Here is a 17416-nt window from a genome sequence, read left to right as displayed (position 1 = left end):
TGTGTTTTGGAGGCGAATGGGGATTTGATTATATTGGGAGAGTTTGCAAGCGAACAAAGTAAACAGTGTAGTGCGTTAAGCTTTCAGATAGAAAATTCTGCTTTGGGCTTGGGGAAATACCTATATCTTGGAAAGCAGCTGTATGTTTCAGTTTGGAGCAGTTTTGCAGGGCTCTGAGCTGAAGCTGGATGTGTAAAGCAGTTGCTTCCGAGAAAGGGAGATTGTTTAGAATGGTTAAAAGTAGGTTATCTCAGTTTAAGGAGTTTAGTCCGAAGTTTTAAACTAGAACTGTTTGATGAAAACCTTGGAGGTGTTATGTGAACTGAAAAAGTCTAGGCTTAGTTAATATTATGATTTAGGAAGAGGTTATTGGATTCCCACAATTGGGAACTGGAGCCACAGCTGAGTCAAACCCTATATGGGATAGAGAAAGCTATTCTGTCTGGTTTTGAGTACTGCAGTGGAATACTGTTGGGATTAGTAAGATTGTCTTTATTGTGTTTCAAAATCTTATGTGTTTATGAGTGAATAGTTTGGTTTATTCTGTTTTATCTTCAATTCTTGTGCATAATAAACTTCTTAAAACCCACATAATTTCATTGATACAACTTTGTGTATAATAGGAGGCAAACTAGATCCAGAAAAGAAGAAAGTATTCTTTAGTATTTCAGCCAATGGCTTTCAGCCACCAAATTGGTGGCATTGTAGACAGTGAAGAAGGTTTTTTAAGATTACAAAGAGATCTTGATCAATGGGTTGAAAAATGGCAGATGGAGTTCAATCTGGATAAATGTGAGGTATTGCATTTTGGTACAACAAACAAAGGTAGGGCTTACACAATTAATAGTAGGCCTTTGGGTAGTGTTGTAGAACAGAGGGATGTAGGGATGCAGGTACATAATTCTTTGAAGTTTGCATCACATATAGACAGGATGGTTAAAAAAGTGTTTGGCACACTTGCCTTCATTGCTCAGTCCTTTGAGTATAGGAGTTGAGAAGTCATGTTGAGGCCGTGCAGGACATTGGTGAGGCCTCTTCTGGAATACTGTGTCCAGTTCTAGTCACCCAGTTATAGGAAGGTTATTATCAAGCTGGAGAGGGTTCAGAAGAGATTTATGAGGATGTTGCCGGGTATGGAAGATTTGAGTTATTAAGAAAGGCTGGATAGACTGGGACTTCTTTCACTGGAGCGTAGGAGGTTGAGAGGGGACCTTATAGAAGTTTATAATGAGAGGTGTAGGTAGAGTTAATGGTAATTGTACTTTCCCTAGAATGGGGAATTTCAAGACTATGGGACACATTTTTAAGGTGAGAGGAGAGAGATTTAAAGAAGACATGAGGGGCAAATTTTTTACGCAGAGAGCAGTTTGCTTGTGGAATGAACTTCCTGAGGAAGTGGTGGATGCGGGTACAATTATGACATTTGGATAGGTACATGAATAGGAAAGGTTTAGAGGGATATGGGCCAGGAGCAGGCAGGTGGGACTAATTCAGTTTGGGATTACAGTCGGCATGGACTGGTTGGACTGAAGCGTCTGTTTCAGTGCCATATGACTCTATGACTGTGACATTCAACACTCTTGTAGTACCGGATTCTTAGCACTAGGTGGTGGTACAGTGCTATAACAAAGCGATGAGAGACAGATAGGGAATGTACAGAAGTTAATAATAGAAGAAGCAATGAATTAAGAGGAAAATTCAACCTTCATACCAAAAATGATCTTTTGCAAGATTTCAAATGGATCAGAACACGGGAATGAACATAAGCCACGTTGCACATGACCTTAAGTTTGCAATGTTGTGAAGATGTGTTTGATATTCCTAATCTGTGCCTAACCTCTGGGCCTGATTCATTTGTGCATTGTAGGCATTCTGAGGAGTTCAGGATTTTCTGCAGTGAGTAGGTTGAAATGTGTTTAAACTGGAAGTATATTTTGTTATGTCCATTTATTAAAGTGTGGGAAGTTAATGAAAATTGTGGGTAGTGCATATGACATAAATCTGAATTAAATGTTCTCTGCACTACTTACAATTTACCGACTCAGTCTTTAATCACCTCATCACTTTTCTCTTTTCTTAAAAAAAATGAAATCATTCCCTGAGATAAGGAGGAGATCCAGGTGCCTACTCTTGCTCAGTATTGCCTGATCTCTGCTGGAAGGTGTGCGTGTGAGATGGTAGCGGGGTTGAAGAGAGAATCTCTTTCTGCTGGGATACATTTGAGTAGTGCTAACATGACTTGGGCTGTACACAATGAGCGACTATTTAGGTTGAGGTTCTGGAGTGTTAGTTCCCCTCAGTGTTGCTATGTCCCAGCACATTTTAGGAAAGAAGTGATAATGACTGTGTCAGAGGGGTGGGGAGGTTGGTAAGAGTGAAAGAATATAGAGAAGAACCTGTGTGATAGTAACTGCGTTGTGACTTGTGTAGTTGGAATGATAACGTTCTGCAGATGAAAACCCACTGAAACATTTTGTGCTGCTGCTTAGAGCATGTTTTATTTAATAACCAATAATACTAGCATCTTGCTCACCGGTGGGCATCTGCATATGAAACTTCAGTGAATGTTTCCATTCTTTTTGTGGGCTGATGTTGCATTTTTGAATTACAGACAAATGACTTGACTGCAGTGCATCTCGGAGTGAAGTTCAGTTGTCGTTTCACATTACGGGAGATCCGGGAGCGGTGGTACGCATTGTTGTATGACCCTGTTATATCTAAGTAAGTAAAATGACTATAAAATGAAAAACTACTGAGGTGCATTAAAGACTGTGACAATATTCCATTACATCTGCTCTGTTTTTCTTTATAATGAATCTGAATGTTCTGCTTATCAAAGTGTACATTTGTGCTAAGAAGTAGAATGTTTTGTACTTTGTGTATGTAAAACAGTTTGTGAATTTAAGATCATTGCAGCTGTGGAATACAATTCATTGTTAAGTGAATGGTCCAGTAATTTGAAACATGATTGTACAGTTTAGATGTAAACAAATTGCTCAAAGCTTTGCTTCGTGTCAAGAACTTTTGGATTTCACAACTGTTCCATAATTTTTTCCTCCCTGTTTACATCTTGTGTAGGTCTGAGCCGTGAAAGCAAACGTGAACCTAGATCTGTTAATAGCTGTTTGCTTTTTCAGATTGGCTTGTCAGGCGATGAGACAGCTTCATCCTGAAGCAATTGCAGCAATTCAGGCCAAAGCTCTTTATAGCAAAGCAGAGGAGCAACAGTTGGCAAAGATTGGATCGGTAATGAATGCAGTATTTTCCACAGGGTTAAAATACAGTATTAATGATCTTTTCTTTTAGACCTGGACATTGGAATGGTGGCAAGGTGTGGGGAAGAGAGCAGGTTGTTAAAAGCAATTCATTATTTTGAGGATCAAATTGATTCCAGCCCGAGACTTGAAGTTGATTATATTCTATACAGAATAATGCACATAATGAACAGAGTGCCCAATGTCTTGAAAGATCCTGATGAAACTCCTGCTCTTAGTTCAACCATGGTAGCTGTTGGGACAGTGCCCCGGAATAGGGGCAAAGTCTTTCAAGGTTCCTGTTCCTGAAAACTATCTTTATAGATTTTATAGAATCTCTACAGTGTGGAAACAGGCCATTTGTCCCAACAAGTCTACATCAACTGTCCAAACAGCAGCCCACCCAGACCTACCTTGTCCCTGTAACCCTGCATTTCCCATGGCTAATCCACCTAGCCTGAATATCCCTGGTCACTATGGACAATTTAGCATGGCCAATCCACCCTAACCTGCATATCTTTGGACTGTGGGACGAAACCCACACAGACACGGGGGAGAACGTGCAAACTCCCACACAGACAGTCACCCGAGGCTGGAATTGAACACTGGGTCCCTGGCGCTGTGAGGCAGCAGTGCTAACCACTCAGCCACCGTGTCGCCCAATCTTGTGATTGCTTTTGGAACATTCTTATGGGAAAGTATTTAATGGGGCTTAAGTTATGATGCTCTTAATGTTCAAAGAGCCTGGTAGCGTTGCCTCTGGTCATACAGACATGGAGAATGGCCATCAGAGTATAGCACTGGAGAGCTGCTTGTACTTGGTCGAGGTTTTCTCCAGCAAACCTTAAATGCCTTCAAAAGAGGGAAGAAAATATATGCATAAATGAAATATTTTAATGTGACCCCCTAATATCAGTGAACATTTGTAGTAAGACATTTTAATAAAATCATACAAACAAGGGAATTAGGAGCAGAAGGAGGCCACTCAGTCCTTGAGCCTGCTCCGCCGATCAGTGAGGTTATGGCTGATCTGAGTTTTCCATGTTCCTATATATCCTTTCACCCCCTTGCTTATCAAGAATCTGTCTACCTCTGCCTTAAAAATTCAGTGACTCGCTTGAGGAAAAGAGTTCCAAAGATTCCAGACCCTCTGAGAAAAAAACTCTCCCTAACTCTGTCGTACATGGGCCCACCCAAATTTGTAAACAGTGACCCTTAGATCTAGATAATGACATGAGAAAACAACCTTTCCATGTAAATCCTGTCAAGACCCCTCAGGATCTTGTATGTTTCAATCAAGTCACTCTTCTTTTTCTTCTAATCTCCAGCAAATACAAGCCTAGTCTGTCCAACTTTTTCTTGTAACACAAAACCCACTTTTTCTAGGTATTAGTCTAGTAAACAATCTCTGAACTGTTTCCAACACATTTACATCCTCCTTAAATAAGGTGACCAATACTGTGCACATTATTCCAGACATAGTTATACAGGGCACTGGTGAGACTGAAACATGACTTATTCAATAGCCCTTGCAATAAGTAATAATATTAAAAACTGAAAGAACTGTGGATGCTGTAAATCAGAAGCAAAAGCAGAAATTGTTGGAAAAGCTCAGCAGATCTGGCAGCATCTGTGGAGAGAAATCAGTTAACGTTTCAGGTTGAGTGACCCTTCCTCAGAACGTTGTGGTAATGTTAGCTTTCCTAAACTGACCTATCTAAAGGTATCTGACTGTACTCGATTTAAGTACACTTGGATTTGGAATTTCATCATAGCTAGTCCCTAAATAAATTGAGCACATTCTTTTCAATTTGGGAGAGGAATGTTTCACATGTCTTTGCTTGGAGATCTCAACCATCTAACAGAGCAGGGCTGACAGAACTATCAATCATTGTTTACCTTTTTTGTCTGTTCTCTCCATAGACCAGTCAACCCACACTGGACACCTTTCAGGAGTTATTGAATAAACATCCAAATGTTTTCTATCAGTCTCGCACTGCTAAATCTCTGCAGGTTCATTGGCAGCTGATGAAACAGTACTATCTCTTAGAAGATCAAACAGGTAAAAGCATGCTGGCTTTGTGGCTGATGAGCAGAGAGTAGACATTCATCCGATGCTTTCCCCATACCCTCATAGGTTTCTTCAACATCTGAATGTGCTGGTTGGGGCCATGTTTTCTTTACACGTCTTTGGTGTATGTACCTTCGAGCTTGTAGTGGCACAGGTGGCTGTGGAAAACGCAGGCACCTGTCATCACGCAATGTGGAGATGCAGTGTGGATTGGTTAATATCATTTGGCTTCTGCTAAATGCTTAAATATTAGGAACGTAGAAGCAGGAGTAGGCCATTTCAGCCCTTCGAGCCTGTTCCACCATTCAATGAGATCATGGCTTATCTGTGGCCTAACCCCATATACTTGCCTTTGGCTCATATCCCTTAATACCTTTTGCTTAACAAAAATTTATCTATCTCAGATTTAAAACTAACAACTGATCCAGCATCCACTGCCATTTGTGGAAGAGAGTTCCAAACATCTACCTCCTTTGGGTGTGTAGAAGTGCTTCCTAACATCTCTCCTGCATAGTGTGGTCCTAATTTTCAGACAGTGTCCCCTAGTTTTAGAATCTTCAACCAATGGAATTAGTCTATCTTTATCTACCCTGTCTTTTCCTGTTAATATCTTGAAGACTTTGATCAGATCACCCTTTACCCTTCTAAACTCTGGTGAAAACAGGCCTAATTTGCATAATCTCTCTTTATAACCCCTGAAATCCAGGTATCATCTTGTAAACTACATTGTACTCTCTCCAAAGCCAATATATCCTTCTGAAAGTGTGAATTTCTCCATCCTGGCCAGACAGTGGCTCACTAATATTTGACTAGTCTGATGTCCTCCTACTTAGTTTCAAAGGAAAAAAAAATCTGCTGATGCTTTCTGTTTAAACTCACTTTGGGGAATGTTGGCAGGCATGAGGTATGTCCGAAGAATGTATTACGTGAAGTACCAGAAAGTGTCCAGCATCTGCTAAGTGAGAGTCTGTCTCTTTAGGAGAGAGAAAAATTAAATTTTATCATTTAGAAATGGCACTACAAAGGTGCATCCAAATTAGAACATTTTGGTGTGTCTATTGGGTTAAAGAAGGTGATAGGAATGCTTACTGAAACAATATTCAACCTCTCCCATGCTTCAAATCTCTCTGAACATTTCTTCAGTCACACTGCATACTCTGTATTGTTTAGAATCTGGTTTTGCTTTTATGAAACATTTTTGGATAATATTATGCTAAAGGCTTTATATAAGCATGCTTTTTTTGCTGTCAATTTAATGTGTTGTGGTGATTTTACTCCATTTTTCTTACTGGTTCTTCACTTACTTGCTAGTCCAACCATTACCGAAGGGAGATCAAGTTCTGAATTTTTCTGATGCGGAAGACATGATTGATGATAGCAAACTCAAGTAAGAGTTTAAGGATTTGTTTACATTGGGAAATTAATGTAATTCTGTCTCTATCCCTGCCACATTCTCTTTGTTTATCTTTGTGTCAATGACCTTTTATTTCTCAAGTAGTAAAATAACAGAGATGTGATATTCACCTTGTACTTCTGGAACCTGGGTTTGAATCTAGCATAGACTTCAAGCAAACTGTTTTTGTTTATTGGGTGTGTAGCAGCTCAATATAAGATGATTAGGAACTACATTGCACAAAAAAGCATGTTTAAACTGGTAAATCTTAGTTACATGAATGCTTTTTTCTTTTCAAGCTTGCATTTTTTTTTTCCTTGGTTAGAGGGAACATCACTGCATGTGACCATAATATTCTTCATTAAGATGGCGAATGACTTAGTTGATTCTGAGACTAGGGTCCTGAATCTAAATAAAGGGAACTACGATGGTATGATAAATTGAGGAATGTTACTTAAAAGGATGACAGTAGTCAGGCAATGGCAAACATTTCAAAGGTGCATTGAAGAACTACAAAAATTGTTTATTCCTGTCTGGCACAAAAATGAAACAGGAAAGGTAGCCCAAGCATGGCTAACAGGGGAAATTAGCGATGGTATTGGATCCAAGGAAGGGGCATACAAATTGGTCGAGAAAAGCAGCAGACCTGAGGATTTGAAGCAGTTTAGATTTCAGCAAAGGAGAACAAAGGGATTGACTGCACGAATGTAAGCTTGCAGGGAACATACAAACTGATTGCAAAAGCTTCAGTTGATATGTGAAGAGAAAAAGTTTAGTGAAGACAAATGTCAGAAACAAGGTCAGTTTTATAGTGGGGAATAAAGAAATGGCAGACCAATTAATGGCATATTAATTGCAAAGGAGGACACAAATAATGTTTCAAAAATGTTGGGGAGCGCAGGGTCTAGTGAGAGAGAGAGAGAAACTGAAGGAAATCAATATTCGTAGGGAAATGGTGCTGGGGAAATTGATGGGATTAAAGACTGATAAATCCCCAGGGCCCCATAGTCTGTGTCCCAGAGTACTTAAGGAAGTGGCCCTAGAAATAGTGGATGTGTTGGTGGTCATCTTTCAAGATTCTATAGTTTCTGGAACATTTCCTATGGATTGGAGGGTAGCTACTATAACCTTAGTATTTAAAATAGGAGGAGAGTGAAAACAGGGGATTATAGACTGCTTAACCTGACATCGGGAGTAATGAAAATGTTAGGGTCCATTATGAAAGATTTAATATGGTGACAGGATCGGACAGAGTCAGCATGGATTAGGAAAGGTAAATTGTGCATGACAAATCTACTGGAATTTTTTGAGGATATAACGAGTGGAGTTGATAAGGGAAAGCCAATGGATGTGGTTTACCTGGTCTTCCAGAAGGCTTTTCATAAGGTCCCAGGTAAGAGATCAACGTTTAAAATTAAAGCACATGGGATTGGAGGTAGTGTACTAACAGAGAACTGGTTGGCAGACAGGAAACAAAGAGTAGGAATAAATGGGGAAGGAGGAGCAAATCCCTGCAGATGCTGGAATCTGAACTGAAAACAACAAATGCTGAAGATCACAGCAAGTCAGGCAGCATCCATGGAGAGAGAACAAGCTAACGTTTCGAGTCTAGATAACTCTTCGTCAGAGCTGAAGTGAAGCGTGAAGGGAACAGCATTTATGCTATAGTTTGGGGAGGGGGGGGGGGGTGAGGGGGGTTGGGGAGGGGGTGTAGGGTGCTGGGGGAGGAAAGATGCTGTTGTTCAGATGAAGTGATGGGAATGTGAGAATGGCAGAACAATGGTGTGTCTAACAGCCAGAGCGGGAAGGACAGACTGTCTCTCTGGGGTGCAGGGAGGGGAGAGAGGACATGGTGACAGAATGTAACAAGCTAAAAGAGGGAAGGAATGGTTCACAATTTGAAGGTGTTGAACTCAATATTAAGCCCAGAAGGCTGTAAAGTACAGAGTTTGAAGATGAGCTGTTGTTCTTCCAGTTTGCGCTGTGATTCACTGGAGCATTGCAACATGCCGAGGACAAACAAGTGGGCATGCGAGCAGGACGCTGTGTTAAAATGACCAGCCACGGGAAGGTCGGGGTCATGATTGTGCACAGGCTGGAGGTGTTTTGCGAAGCGGTCACCCAGTCTGCATTTGGTCTCTCCAATGTAGAGTAGGCCACATTGCGTGCAGTGAATACAACACACAGGATAAACGGGTCTTTTTCTGAGTGGCAGACAGTGATTAGTGGTGTACTGCAGGGATCAGTGCTTGGACCCCAGCTCTTCACAATATATATTAATGGTTTAGATGATGGATCTAAACATAATGTCTCCAAGTTTGCAGATGACACAAATTGTGAGGAGGATGCAGAGATGCTTCAATGTGATTTGGACAAGTTGAGTGAGTGGGCAAATGTGTGGCGAACAAAATATAATGTGTATAAATATGAGGTTATCCAGTTAAGCAAAACGGGAAGGCAGACTGTACCTGAATGTGATGGACTGGGAAAGGGGGAAGTGCAATGAGACCTTGTACACCAGTCGCTGAAAGTGATCGTGTAGGTGCGGGAGGTAGTGAAGGAGGCAAACGATAAGTTGGCCTTCATAACAATAAGATTTGAGTACAGGAGCAGGGATGTCTTTCTGCAATTGTATACGGGGTTGGTGAGACCATATTGTGTGCAGTTTTGATCTTACTTTCGGAAAGATAATCTGGCTATGTGGGGAGTGTAACAAAGGTTTACCAGACTGATTCCTGGCGTGGAAGGACTGGCATATGATGAGAAACTGGTTCGGCCAGGACTTGGGTTTAGAAGAATGAGAAGGGATTTCATAGAAACTATAAAATTTTAACAGGACTAGACAGGGTAAAGTCAGGGAGATGTTCCTGACTACCAGGGAGTCCAGAACCAGGGGTCACAATCTAAGGATATAGGGTAGGCCATTTAGGACTGAGATGAGAAATGTCAGCTTGTAGCATTTTCTGCCACAGAAAGTTGTTGAGAGCAAAACGTTGAATGTTTTCAAGAAGGAATTAGATATATTTCTTGTGACTGAAGGAATCAAACTGTATGGGGGAGAAAGCAGGAACAGGGGACTAAGTTAGAAGATCAGCCATGATCGTACTGAATGGTGGAGCAGGCTCGAAGAGCTGAAGGGCCTACTCCTATTTTCAATGTTTCTTTGTTGTTGGCAATGGGGACAGCACCTTCTAAACCTACGATCTCTATTGTATAGAAGGATGAGGGCAGCAGATGCATGGAAACCCCACCCCCTGCAAGGTCCCCTCTAAGCCGGACACGTTCCTGACTTGGAAATATGTCACTGGGTTAAACAGCCTCTCTAACAGCGCTGTGGGTCTGTCTACACCCTAAGGACTGCAGTGGTTCAAGAATGCAGTTCATCACCATCTCTGGGGCAATTAGGGACGGGCAACAAATGCTAGCCCAGCCAGTGATACCCACATCACATAAATATAGAGAAAAACAATTGGAGCAACCTGCCTAAAGTTCTGATTCTACTAAACTGGTTTACTGTAAATTCAGCTTTATGTAAGTGAACGCACGATATCCCTGGGCTGCATTTAACTTGAATTAGCCACTGTTTGTCATCTGAAATCTAAATTGATCCCGACTGGACAAACCTGGATGAATCTGCTTCTGAATGGGGACATTTCATCAATTGCATCAGATCATTTCTCAATACTCCCACCACCTGTGAGAACAGCCGAATGGGCTCTTCCTCCTTGTTGTGCTACACACAAGCAAAGAACAAGTTGAGGGAGGTCCTGGCAGCTCACAAGAGCCCATGGAGATCTGTGAGAATGAGTTGGGACCTTCTGAACAGGGACATGAATCTGGTCATAAAGTAGATTGTTGGTCGGGTTGTGACCAGTCTTGGCTGCAATAGAAGACTGTGTAACACTTTTTTTTTTAATATTTTTTTTGCAGAGAAACAAGAGATGATGTCCTGGAACATGGTAGGTTGCTATATTGCCATTAGTGGTGATCAAATGTTTGCTGATAAAATTAATTTGAGGAAGAGTCACAAGGTCATGGTTTCTGTTATGTCAGTGTATGTTGAACGTCTTTATTGCACCCTGTTTTGGGATTGGTCTTGTCATAGGATTTTCTTGTTGACTCATTTCAATGTTGAGTTCAGCTATGAATGTTCTGAGAGTATTTAGGTTGCCATGTGCAATTTTTCATTTGTCCTGGGGAAATGTTCACATAAGAGACTGGGTTTGTGATTGTGCTGCCCTTTGTGGTTTAAAGTGCAGCTCTAAACGATAGTGCTGCCATGTAATTCATAGCATCTCATTTAGACCTACTAGACGTCAGTTGAACTTGTATAATTGGTATCTAACAGCAAAGATCAGATACTAATGGAAGCTTTAATGTCTTTGTCCAGCATGATGTTTGGGAGCCATGACAATTGTGTGTTTGTTTATTTGGTTTCATGGATTTCTTCTGTTATTGAAATTATTAGAGGCAAATGTTGAACTGGTCCCATGGAGTTCTTTAATACTGCTTTTAATATATGGGATAGGATTCTTGGCAGGGAAGCAAATGCTGTGAAACTATGAAATTGTTAGCTGTGATGGGGTCCGTGCTGTAAGTGTAGATTGGATGGAGGAGCTGAATGAGTTGATTTATCTAATGATTTGTTTGTTTGGTGATTTTTGCAGTGTAGAATGGGAAGGATTTACTCCATGCTGGTGATAGTGCTTACTTGTGTTATAGAATCATAGAGTCATACAGCATGGAAACAGACCCTTTGGTCCAACCCGTCCATTGTGCAGCAAACACATGAATTAGTTTAAATTTTGACAGAAAATCTATGTTGTGGCATGGTACTCTGATGCTTTTTACATTTTTTTTTGTGTTTTTGTTCCAGAGCTCACTCTCGCAGACCGGCGTCAGAAGCGAGAGATTCGGCAGTTGGAACAGGAGCTTCCAAAATGGCAGGTTCTTGTGGACAGTGTCACAGGTGAAGGAGCAAACAGTGACTAAGCAGATCCCATTGACATTATTAAACCATCTGCTGTCAGGGCATATCACAGTTTGCACTAAATCTTAGAGGGTACTGCAGCCTGAATTAAAAACAGTCACTCCTTCAAAAGATCTCGTTGACAATGAGACATTTATGATTTTAGGTCATAGAATTGTTATTCTGCAGAAGGAGGCCATTTGGCCTATTGTATCTGCATCAGTTCTCCAAATGGGTATTGTGACTTGGTGCCAGTCTCCTGCCTATTCTTCCCAATCTTGCATATGGTTTTGATTCAAATAACTGTCCTGTAGGGAAAGAAATCTGTCATCCTTACCTTCACTAGCCTACATCTGCCTTCAGATCCACAGCAATGTGGTTGACTCTTAATTGCTCTCTGAAACAACCTAGCAGTTAGGGATGGGCAAAAAAGCTGGCCTAGCCAGTGAAACTCACATCCCATGAATGAATAAAGGAAACAAAAAATCATCTGCCACCCTCTTGAATGCCTCGATTGAACCTGCCTCCTCCACACTTCCAGATATTTCCAGACCCAAACCGCTCGCTGTCTGCAAAAGATGTTTTGGAAATTATATTTGTTGCTTTTCCAAATCACTTCAAATACATGCCCTGATTCTTGATCCTGCTAAGAGTGGGAATAGCTTCTCTGCATTTACTCTGTCCAGTCCCGTCATGATTTTGTAAACCTGTATCAATTCTCCTCTTAGCCTTCCCCTCTTCAGGTTAAACAGTCCCAAGTTCTCCAGTCTATCCTCAACTGAAGTTTCTCATCCCTGGAACCATTCTTATAAATCTCTTTTGCACTGTTTCCAATGTGTTCACATCCTTTTCTTTCATACCGTCTCCATGTTTTTCCTGCTAAAGTGTATCACCTCACACATCTCAGCATTGAACTTCATTTGCCACTTTTTGAGTTCTACACTTTTGGAGTTCTGTACTGTCCTCCTTACAGTTTACAATGCTTCTAATTGTGTTTTGCTTGCAAACTTTGAAATTGTTCTCTGTAGCTCCCAAGACTAGGTCAGTTGTGTGTGTACATATACATCGGGAAAAGCAAGATGGGAGCTCTGCTACAAATCTTTCTCCAACTTGAAAACTATCCATTAACCATTACTCTGTCTCCCTCTGCTCAGCCAATATTTTATCTGTACTGCTACTTTTCCTTTTTACCCCATGAGCTGTAACTTTTCTCACAATCTATAATGTGGCACCGAATTGGAAGGCTTTTGGAAGTCCATATGCATGATATCCAATGCATCACCCTCATCAACCTTCTGTTACTTCTTCAATAAATTCACAAGTTAGTTGAACACAATTTTTTTCCTTAGGATATCCATATTGTCTTTTCCTTAATCAACCCTATTTTTCTTTGTGACTATTAATTCTATCCTGAATTATTATTTCTGGAAGCTTCCCCATCGCTGAAGTTAACCTGATTGATCTAGGTATTTCATCTGTAGACGTTTTATGGTGTGATCATGTGCTATTTACATAACTTAATAGGTTTTGTGTAGTGGGACTTTGAACTACTTTACAGCATTGTGTGTTTAAGAATGCCCCATCAGGATTGGCACATGATAACAGTGTCTTGGTGCTCAAACAGGCTGTGATATTGAATGGCAGAATGCTGGTGTATACCCAGGAGTTCCCTTTGGTTGCTCCTTCGCACACTTGCTGGTTAGTTGTAGAAGATGGTGGCTACAGCCATAACATAACTTGGCAGTAGTGCAAGAAGTAGGAGTGGGACTCAAACACATGACCACTTTACTCTGAAGGGGTGCCTGAGAGTCATGGCTGTGTATAAAATGCACTTGTATGTGTACAAGGGAAGTAATACTTTTGTATATTGCTTTGGGAGATGAGTCTAGAAATGCTATTTCATTGATGCCCAAATATCCATCACAACCCCTCCACATCCCTTAGCTCTTTCACATTGTTTTCCAAGGTTAGCAGGGATTGGCTGATATTTCTACAAATATAAAAGTTACCTACTATCAAAAGTGAGTTTTTACATTATGTTTTGTAAGGAATATTTAACAATTGTACATTGTTTTTATAAATTAATATTCCCACCAGTAAAACCTTCATTATAAAATGATCCAATCTTGTTTCCTTAAGGTATTAGCTCTCCAGACTTTGATAACCAGACCCTTGCTGTTTTGCGAGGCAGAATGGTTCGATATTTAATGAGATCTCGTGAGGTAAGGCAATGTTTTCTTTGATACATAAATGTTTGTAGGGTATGCTTATGATTTTGTTTCCATTCTCAGGATATAGGGACTATTTTTGAAAGAGAAATGCAGATTTCCAGCAGGTAAGTCAGCAACCTAAGGAGTTGAGTTTCAGTTTTACAACCAGAGTATTCAATGGAGCTGTCCATGTCAGACAGATACAGTATCCACCTATTTGTATTTTGAGGTCCTCTGTTGTAGATTTTCAGAGCGGTTACAGCACTGAAGGAGACCATTTGGCCTTTTGTCTGCCAGCTCTTTGCAGGAGCAACTCTGCTTTGAGAACAGGCCCAGCTTTTCCTGTCCATCCAACTAACACAAGTTCCTCACCCTGGGCCCATTCTCCTGTGTCTGTTCTGCACCCTCTCTAATGCTATCTCATCCTTCCTGAAGTGTGAGGCCTAAAACTGGACAGAGCCCTTTTGTTGAGCTGAATAATTTATTTTACAGGTTTATCATAACTTATTTCTTCAGTATTCAATGAACCTGTTTATACACAGCAGAATTTTGTATGCTTTATGAACCATTTCTTAACCTCTGCTGCTACAATCAATGATTCATTTAACTATGCCCCCAGGTCCCTCTGCTCCTGCATCTGCTTTAGAATTGTAGCCTTTATATTTCTTCTACTTGTTCTTCGTACCAAAATATATCCCTTCACACTTCACTGCATTGAGTTTAATCTGCCATTTGTCCACCTCTTCCGCCATCTTGTTTAAATTGTGTTGAAGTTCATCATTGTCATTATTGGTCCCAATACTAGCAAGTTTTTTGACAAGTTTTGTCATCTGAAAATTTTGAAATCGTGCCCAATGTATCAAAGTCTAGATCAAGACACTCTTGGGTGTATTCTACAGGCAACCTGTTTGTAGGTAAGATACAGAGGATCAAATTTACAAGGATAGTAAAGAGATGTGCAAGAACAAGCAGTATCTCCTCTCCTCAGTGGACCAGAAAGATACTGATATTGAAAATTTTTCTGAACACTTTTTCTGTCCTCCCTTTACACTATTACTGTATTGTACAAACCTGCCACAATATACCTGCTCTACATAATCCTTGCAGTGTAATGATTTCTTCCCACGTGGCTATCTGCACCTACAGCTCACCAACCTTATTCGCCACACTGTTCCCATACATTTGCAGTAGACCTCATTTGAACCTCATTACATTCTTTCTTTTACCGACTCCACATAATGCCTTGCTATTTCATGCTTTAGTGCTATCTGAGAACACTTTATTTCACCTTGGTAATATTACCTCCTAATTCCCTGCCAAATAGTTTTTAATCCCTTCCCAATCATCCAAAAAGATATTGCTCTGAGATCTATTCAGGTGCAGCCTGATGTGGTCCCAGTGGCAGCATACCATCTCTGTGACCACAGAAACACTTGTCTGATCCCCTATCACTATTGCTTCACCATTCTTCCATTTTCACCTGTATTGCCACAGATTTGGTTCATCTACACTCCCCAGATGAACCATCACTCACTGGTTTTTCAGAAAACAGTATTGGTTGGAGAGTGCGAATCACGTGGTTCTCCCACACTAACTGCCTGGTGGCTACTCATTCCCTTTGTGTCTAAACACCCTTGAGCCACAGGGTGAACACATCTCTAAACGTACTATCCAGGAAATGCTCAACTTTGCAGGTGTGCTGAAGCTCCTGAACCCAGAATTCGAGATATATGATTGAACATATGATTGTCGAGGATTAAAGATCATGAAATGCATTATTCAAGTGGCAGATGGAGGAATTTGTGGAGAAATCAACATACAATTTGCATTTATACAGCACCTTCTAATAACCGAGGCACAAGTGTAGCTTTTATGCTCATTACCTGAGCAGTGGAATTCAAGTTCAGTTCAGTGTTATGCTGAAATTTGACAATCTTGCGTTCCCAATTCATTGCCACTCTGCTGGGTTGTGAGTTTTTAAAAATTCTGCAATGAAAAAAATCACAAATACAGAAGCTCTAAGGAACCTGAAAAGATAACTTCATATTTTGATCCCACTAAGTCTAAAATGGTCCCCGGTTTGAATATAATAATCCCTCTTCATTTTAACAAATGCATTTCTTCTCTTCTGAAAACAGATAACGTTGGGTAGAGCCACAAAAGATAATCAGATTGATGTTGACCTCTCTCTCGAAGGACCAGCATGGAAAATCTCCAGAAGACAAGGTAGTAGTGAGGAAATTCTTTGGTGTTGCTAATTCTTTATGGCTCCAGAGCTGTTAATTAATGCTGGATTAATTGCTTTTTGTGTAGCAATGTGGTATCAAACAGCTGGGAACGATTTTTCTTATTAAAATCATTTTGTTTGTCTTTAAGGTATAATAAAACTGAAGAACAATGGAGACTTCTTCGTTGCTAATGAAGGCCGACGTCCCATCTACATCGATGGCAGGCCAGTACTCAGTGGAAATAAATGGAAGTTGAACAACAATTCTGTTGTTGAAGTAAGTGTTGTATTAAAGTTGAGGTGAATTATCTTGCATTCGTCAAATATTCACTGTATTGTGTGGATCACTGAACATTATTTTTTGAAGGATTATAATGTGCTGTAATTCCAGTCACCACAAAATCAGCAAGTACAGTTTGAGGCTCAATGTGAATTAAAGATTTTCACTTACAAGTGTGGCTAATCTAGTAGATGTAGTTCACTTGGATTTTCAGAAAAGTTTCAATAATGCTCTGAGTGAGATAAATTGCAGTGCCTTTTCTGTGGTACCCATGTTCTTTAAAATATTTGTGAATTGTAATCACTTTACTGCTGCCACAAAGCTCTTGGTAATGGGTACAAGGGAGATTGCTTATTTTCTTGGGGAAGCGATTAACCAATTATATAGATGGACAAGATTTTGTTACTTTTAGGTTCAAATTTCTAGCATGGGAAACTCATGAAATTTGAGATTTTTTTTGTTTTCTTCATTTTTTGTAGATTGCTGGCCTTCGCTTTGTGTTTCTAATTAACCAGGACCTGATTGCCCTGATCAGAGCTGAGGCTGCAAAAATGAACCAGCAGTAACAGGCAGATTCCAGTCTCTAAAGAAACAGGAAGTGGTGGCTGAAAATAATGATTAAGGCATCATTCAATGGCCTGGGATTTGTAAGCGTCCTGATCTTTGGACTGTAAACTGTTTTATCTAATTTTAGAAGGATTAACAAACACAAGACCAGAGTCATCTGCTAATACTGATGTATATCTGTCAATAGACACGCTATGGAATGTGTTGCTTTTCCCTTGCATGGGCCAACTAAATAAGCTTGATGGGCAAGGCAGAAGGAAGAGAGCATGAGCCTGACATTTTGACATTTGTGAATGACACACCTGGGAGATGACTCCAAACTAGAATGTTCTTTATCATTTCCACAGAAATCTATTCATGTGTTGTCACAATTAAGTTTCTAATGATTTATTTAATGGAATTAAACCATGGAATATTAACTCAGTATAATCTGAGGTAAAACTTG

At 40.3% G+C, this 17416-nt stretch overlaps 1 protein-coding gene across 6 annotated transcripts in view; it reads left to right on the top strand.

Moving 5' to 3' along the window:
- mcrs1 (microspherule protein 1) overlaps nucleotides 1-17416 on the top strand; it is a 28734-nt gene extending 11318 nt beyond the window's left edge. For all 6 annotated transcript variants that reach the window (XM_048618958.1, XM_048618962.1, XM_048618959.1 and 3 more), the window contains 10 exons: nucleotides 2612-2721; nucleotides 3138-3246; nucleotides 5178-5316; nucleotides 6637-6712; nucleotides 10649-10677; nucleotides 11595-11687; nucleotides 13827-13909; nucleotides 16036-16123; nucleotides 16274-16401; nucleotides 16884-17416. In XM_048618958.1, the coding sequence (XP_048474915.1) occupies nucleotides 2612-2721; nucleotides 3138-3246; nucleotides 5178-5316; nucleotides 6637-6712; nucleotides 10649-10677; nucleotides 11595-11687; nucleotides 13827-13909; nucleotides 16036-16123; nucleotides 16274-16401; nucleotides 16884-16970 (942 nt within the window). In that variant the 3' untranslated portion in view covers nucleotides 16971-17416. The remainder of the gene's footprint in view (nucleotides 1-2611; nucleotides 2722-3137; nucleotides 3247-5177; nucleotides 5317-6636; nucleotides 6713-10648; nucleotides 10678-11594; nucleotides 11688-13826; nucleotides 13910-16035; nucleotides 16124-16273; nucleotides 16402-16883) is intronic.

The sequence above is a fragment of the Rhincodon typus genome, chromosome 41, assembly GCF_021869965.1.
Source record: "Rhincodon typus isolate 14 chromosome 41, sRhiTyp1.1, whole genome shotgun sequence".
In the NCBI taxonomy this organism is placed as follows: domain Eukaryota; kingdom Metazoa; phylum Chordata; class Chondrichthyes; order Orectolobiformes; family Rhincodontidae; genus Rhincodon; species Rhincodon typus.
This window is presented reverse-complemented; position numbering and strand designations above follow the sequence as displayed.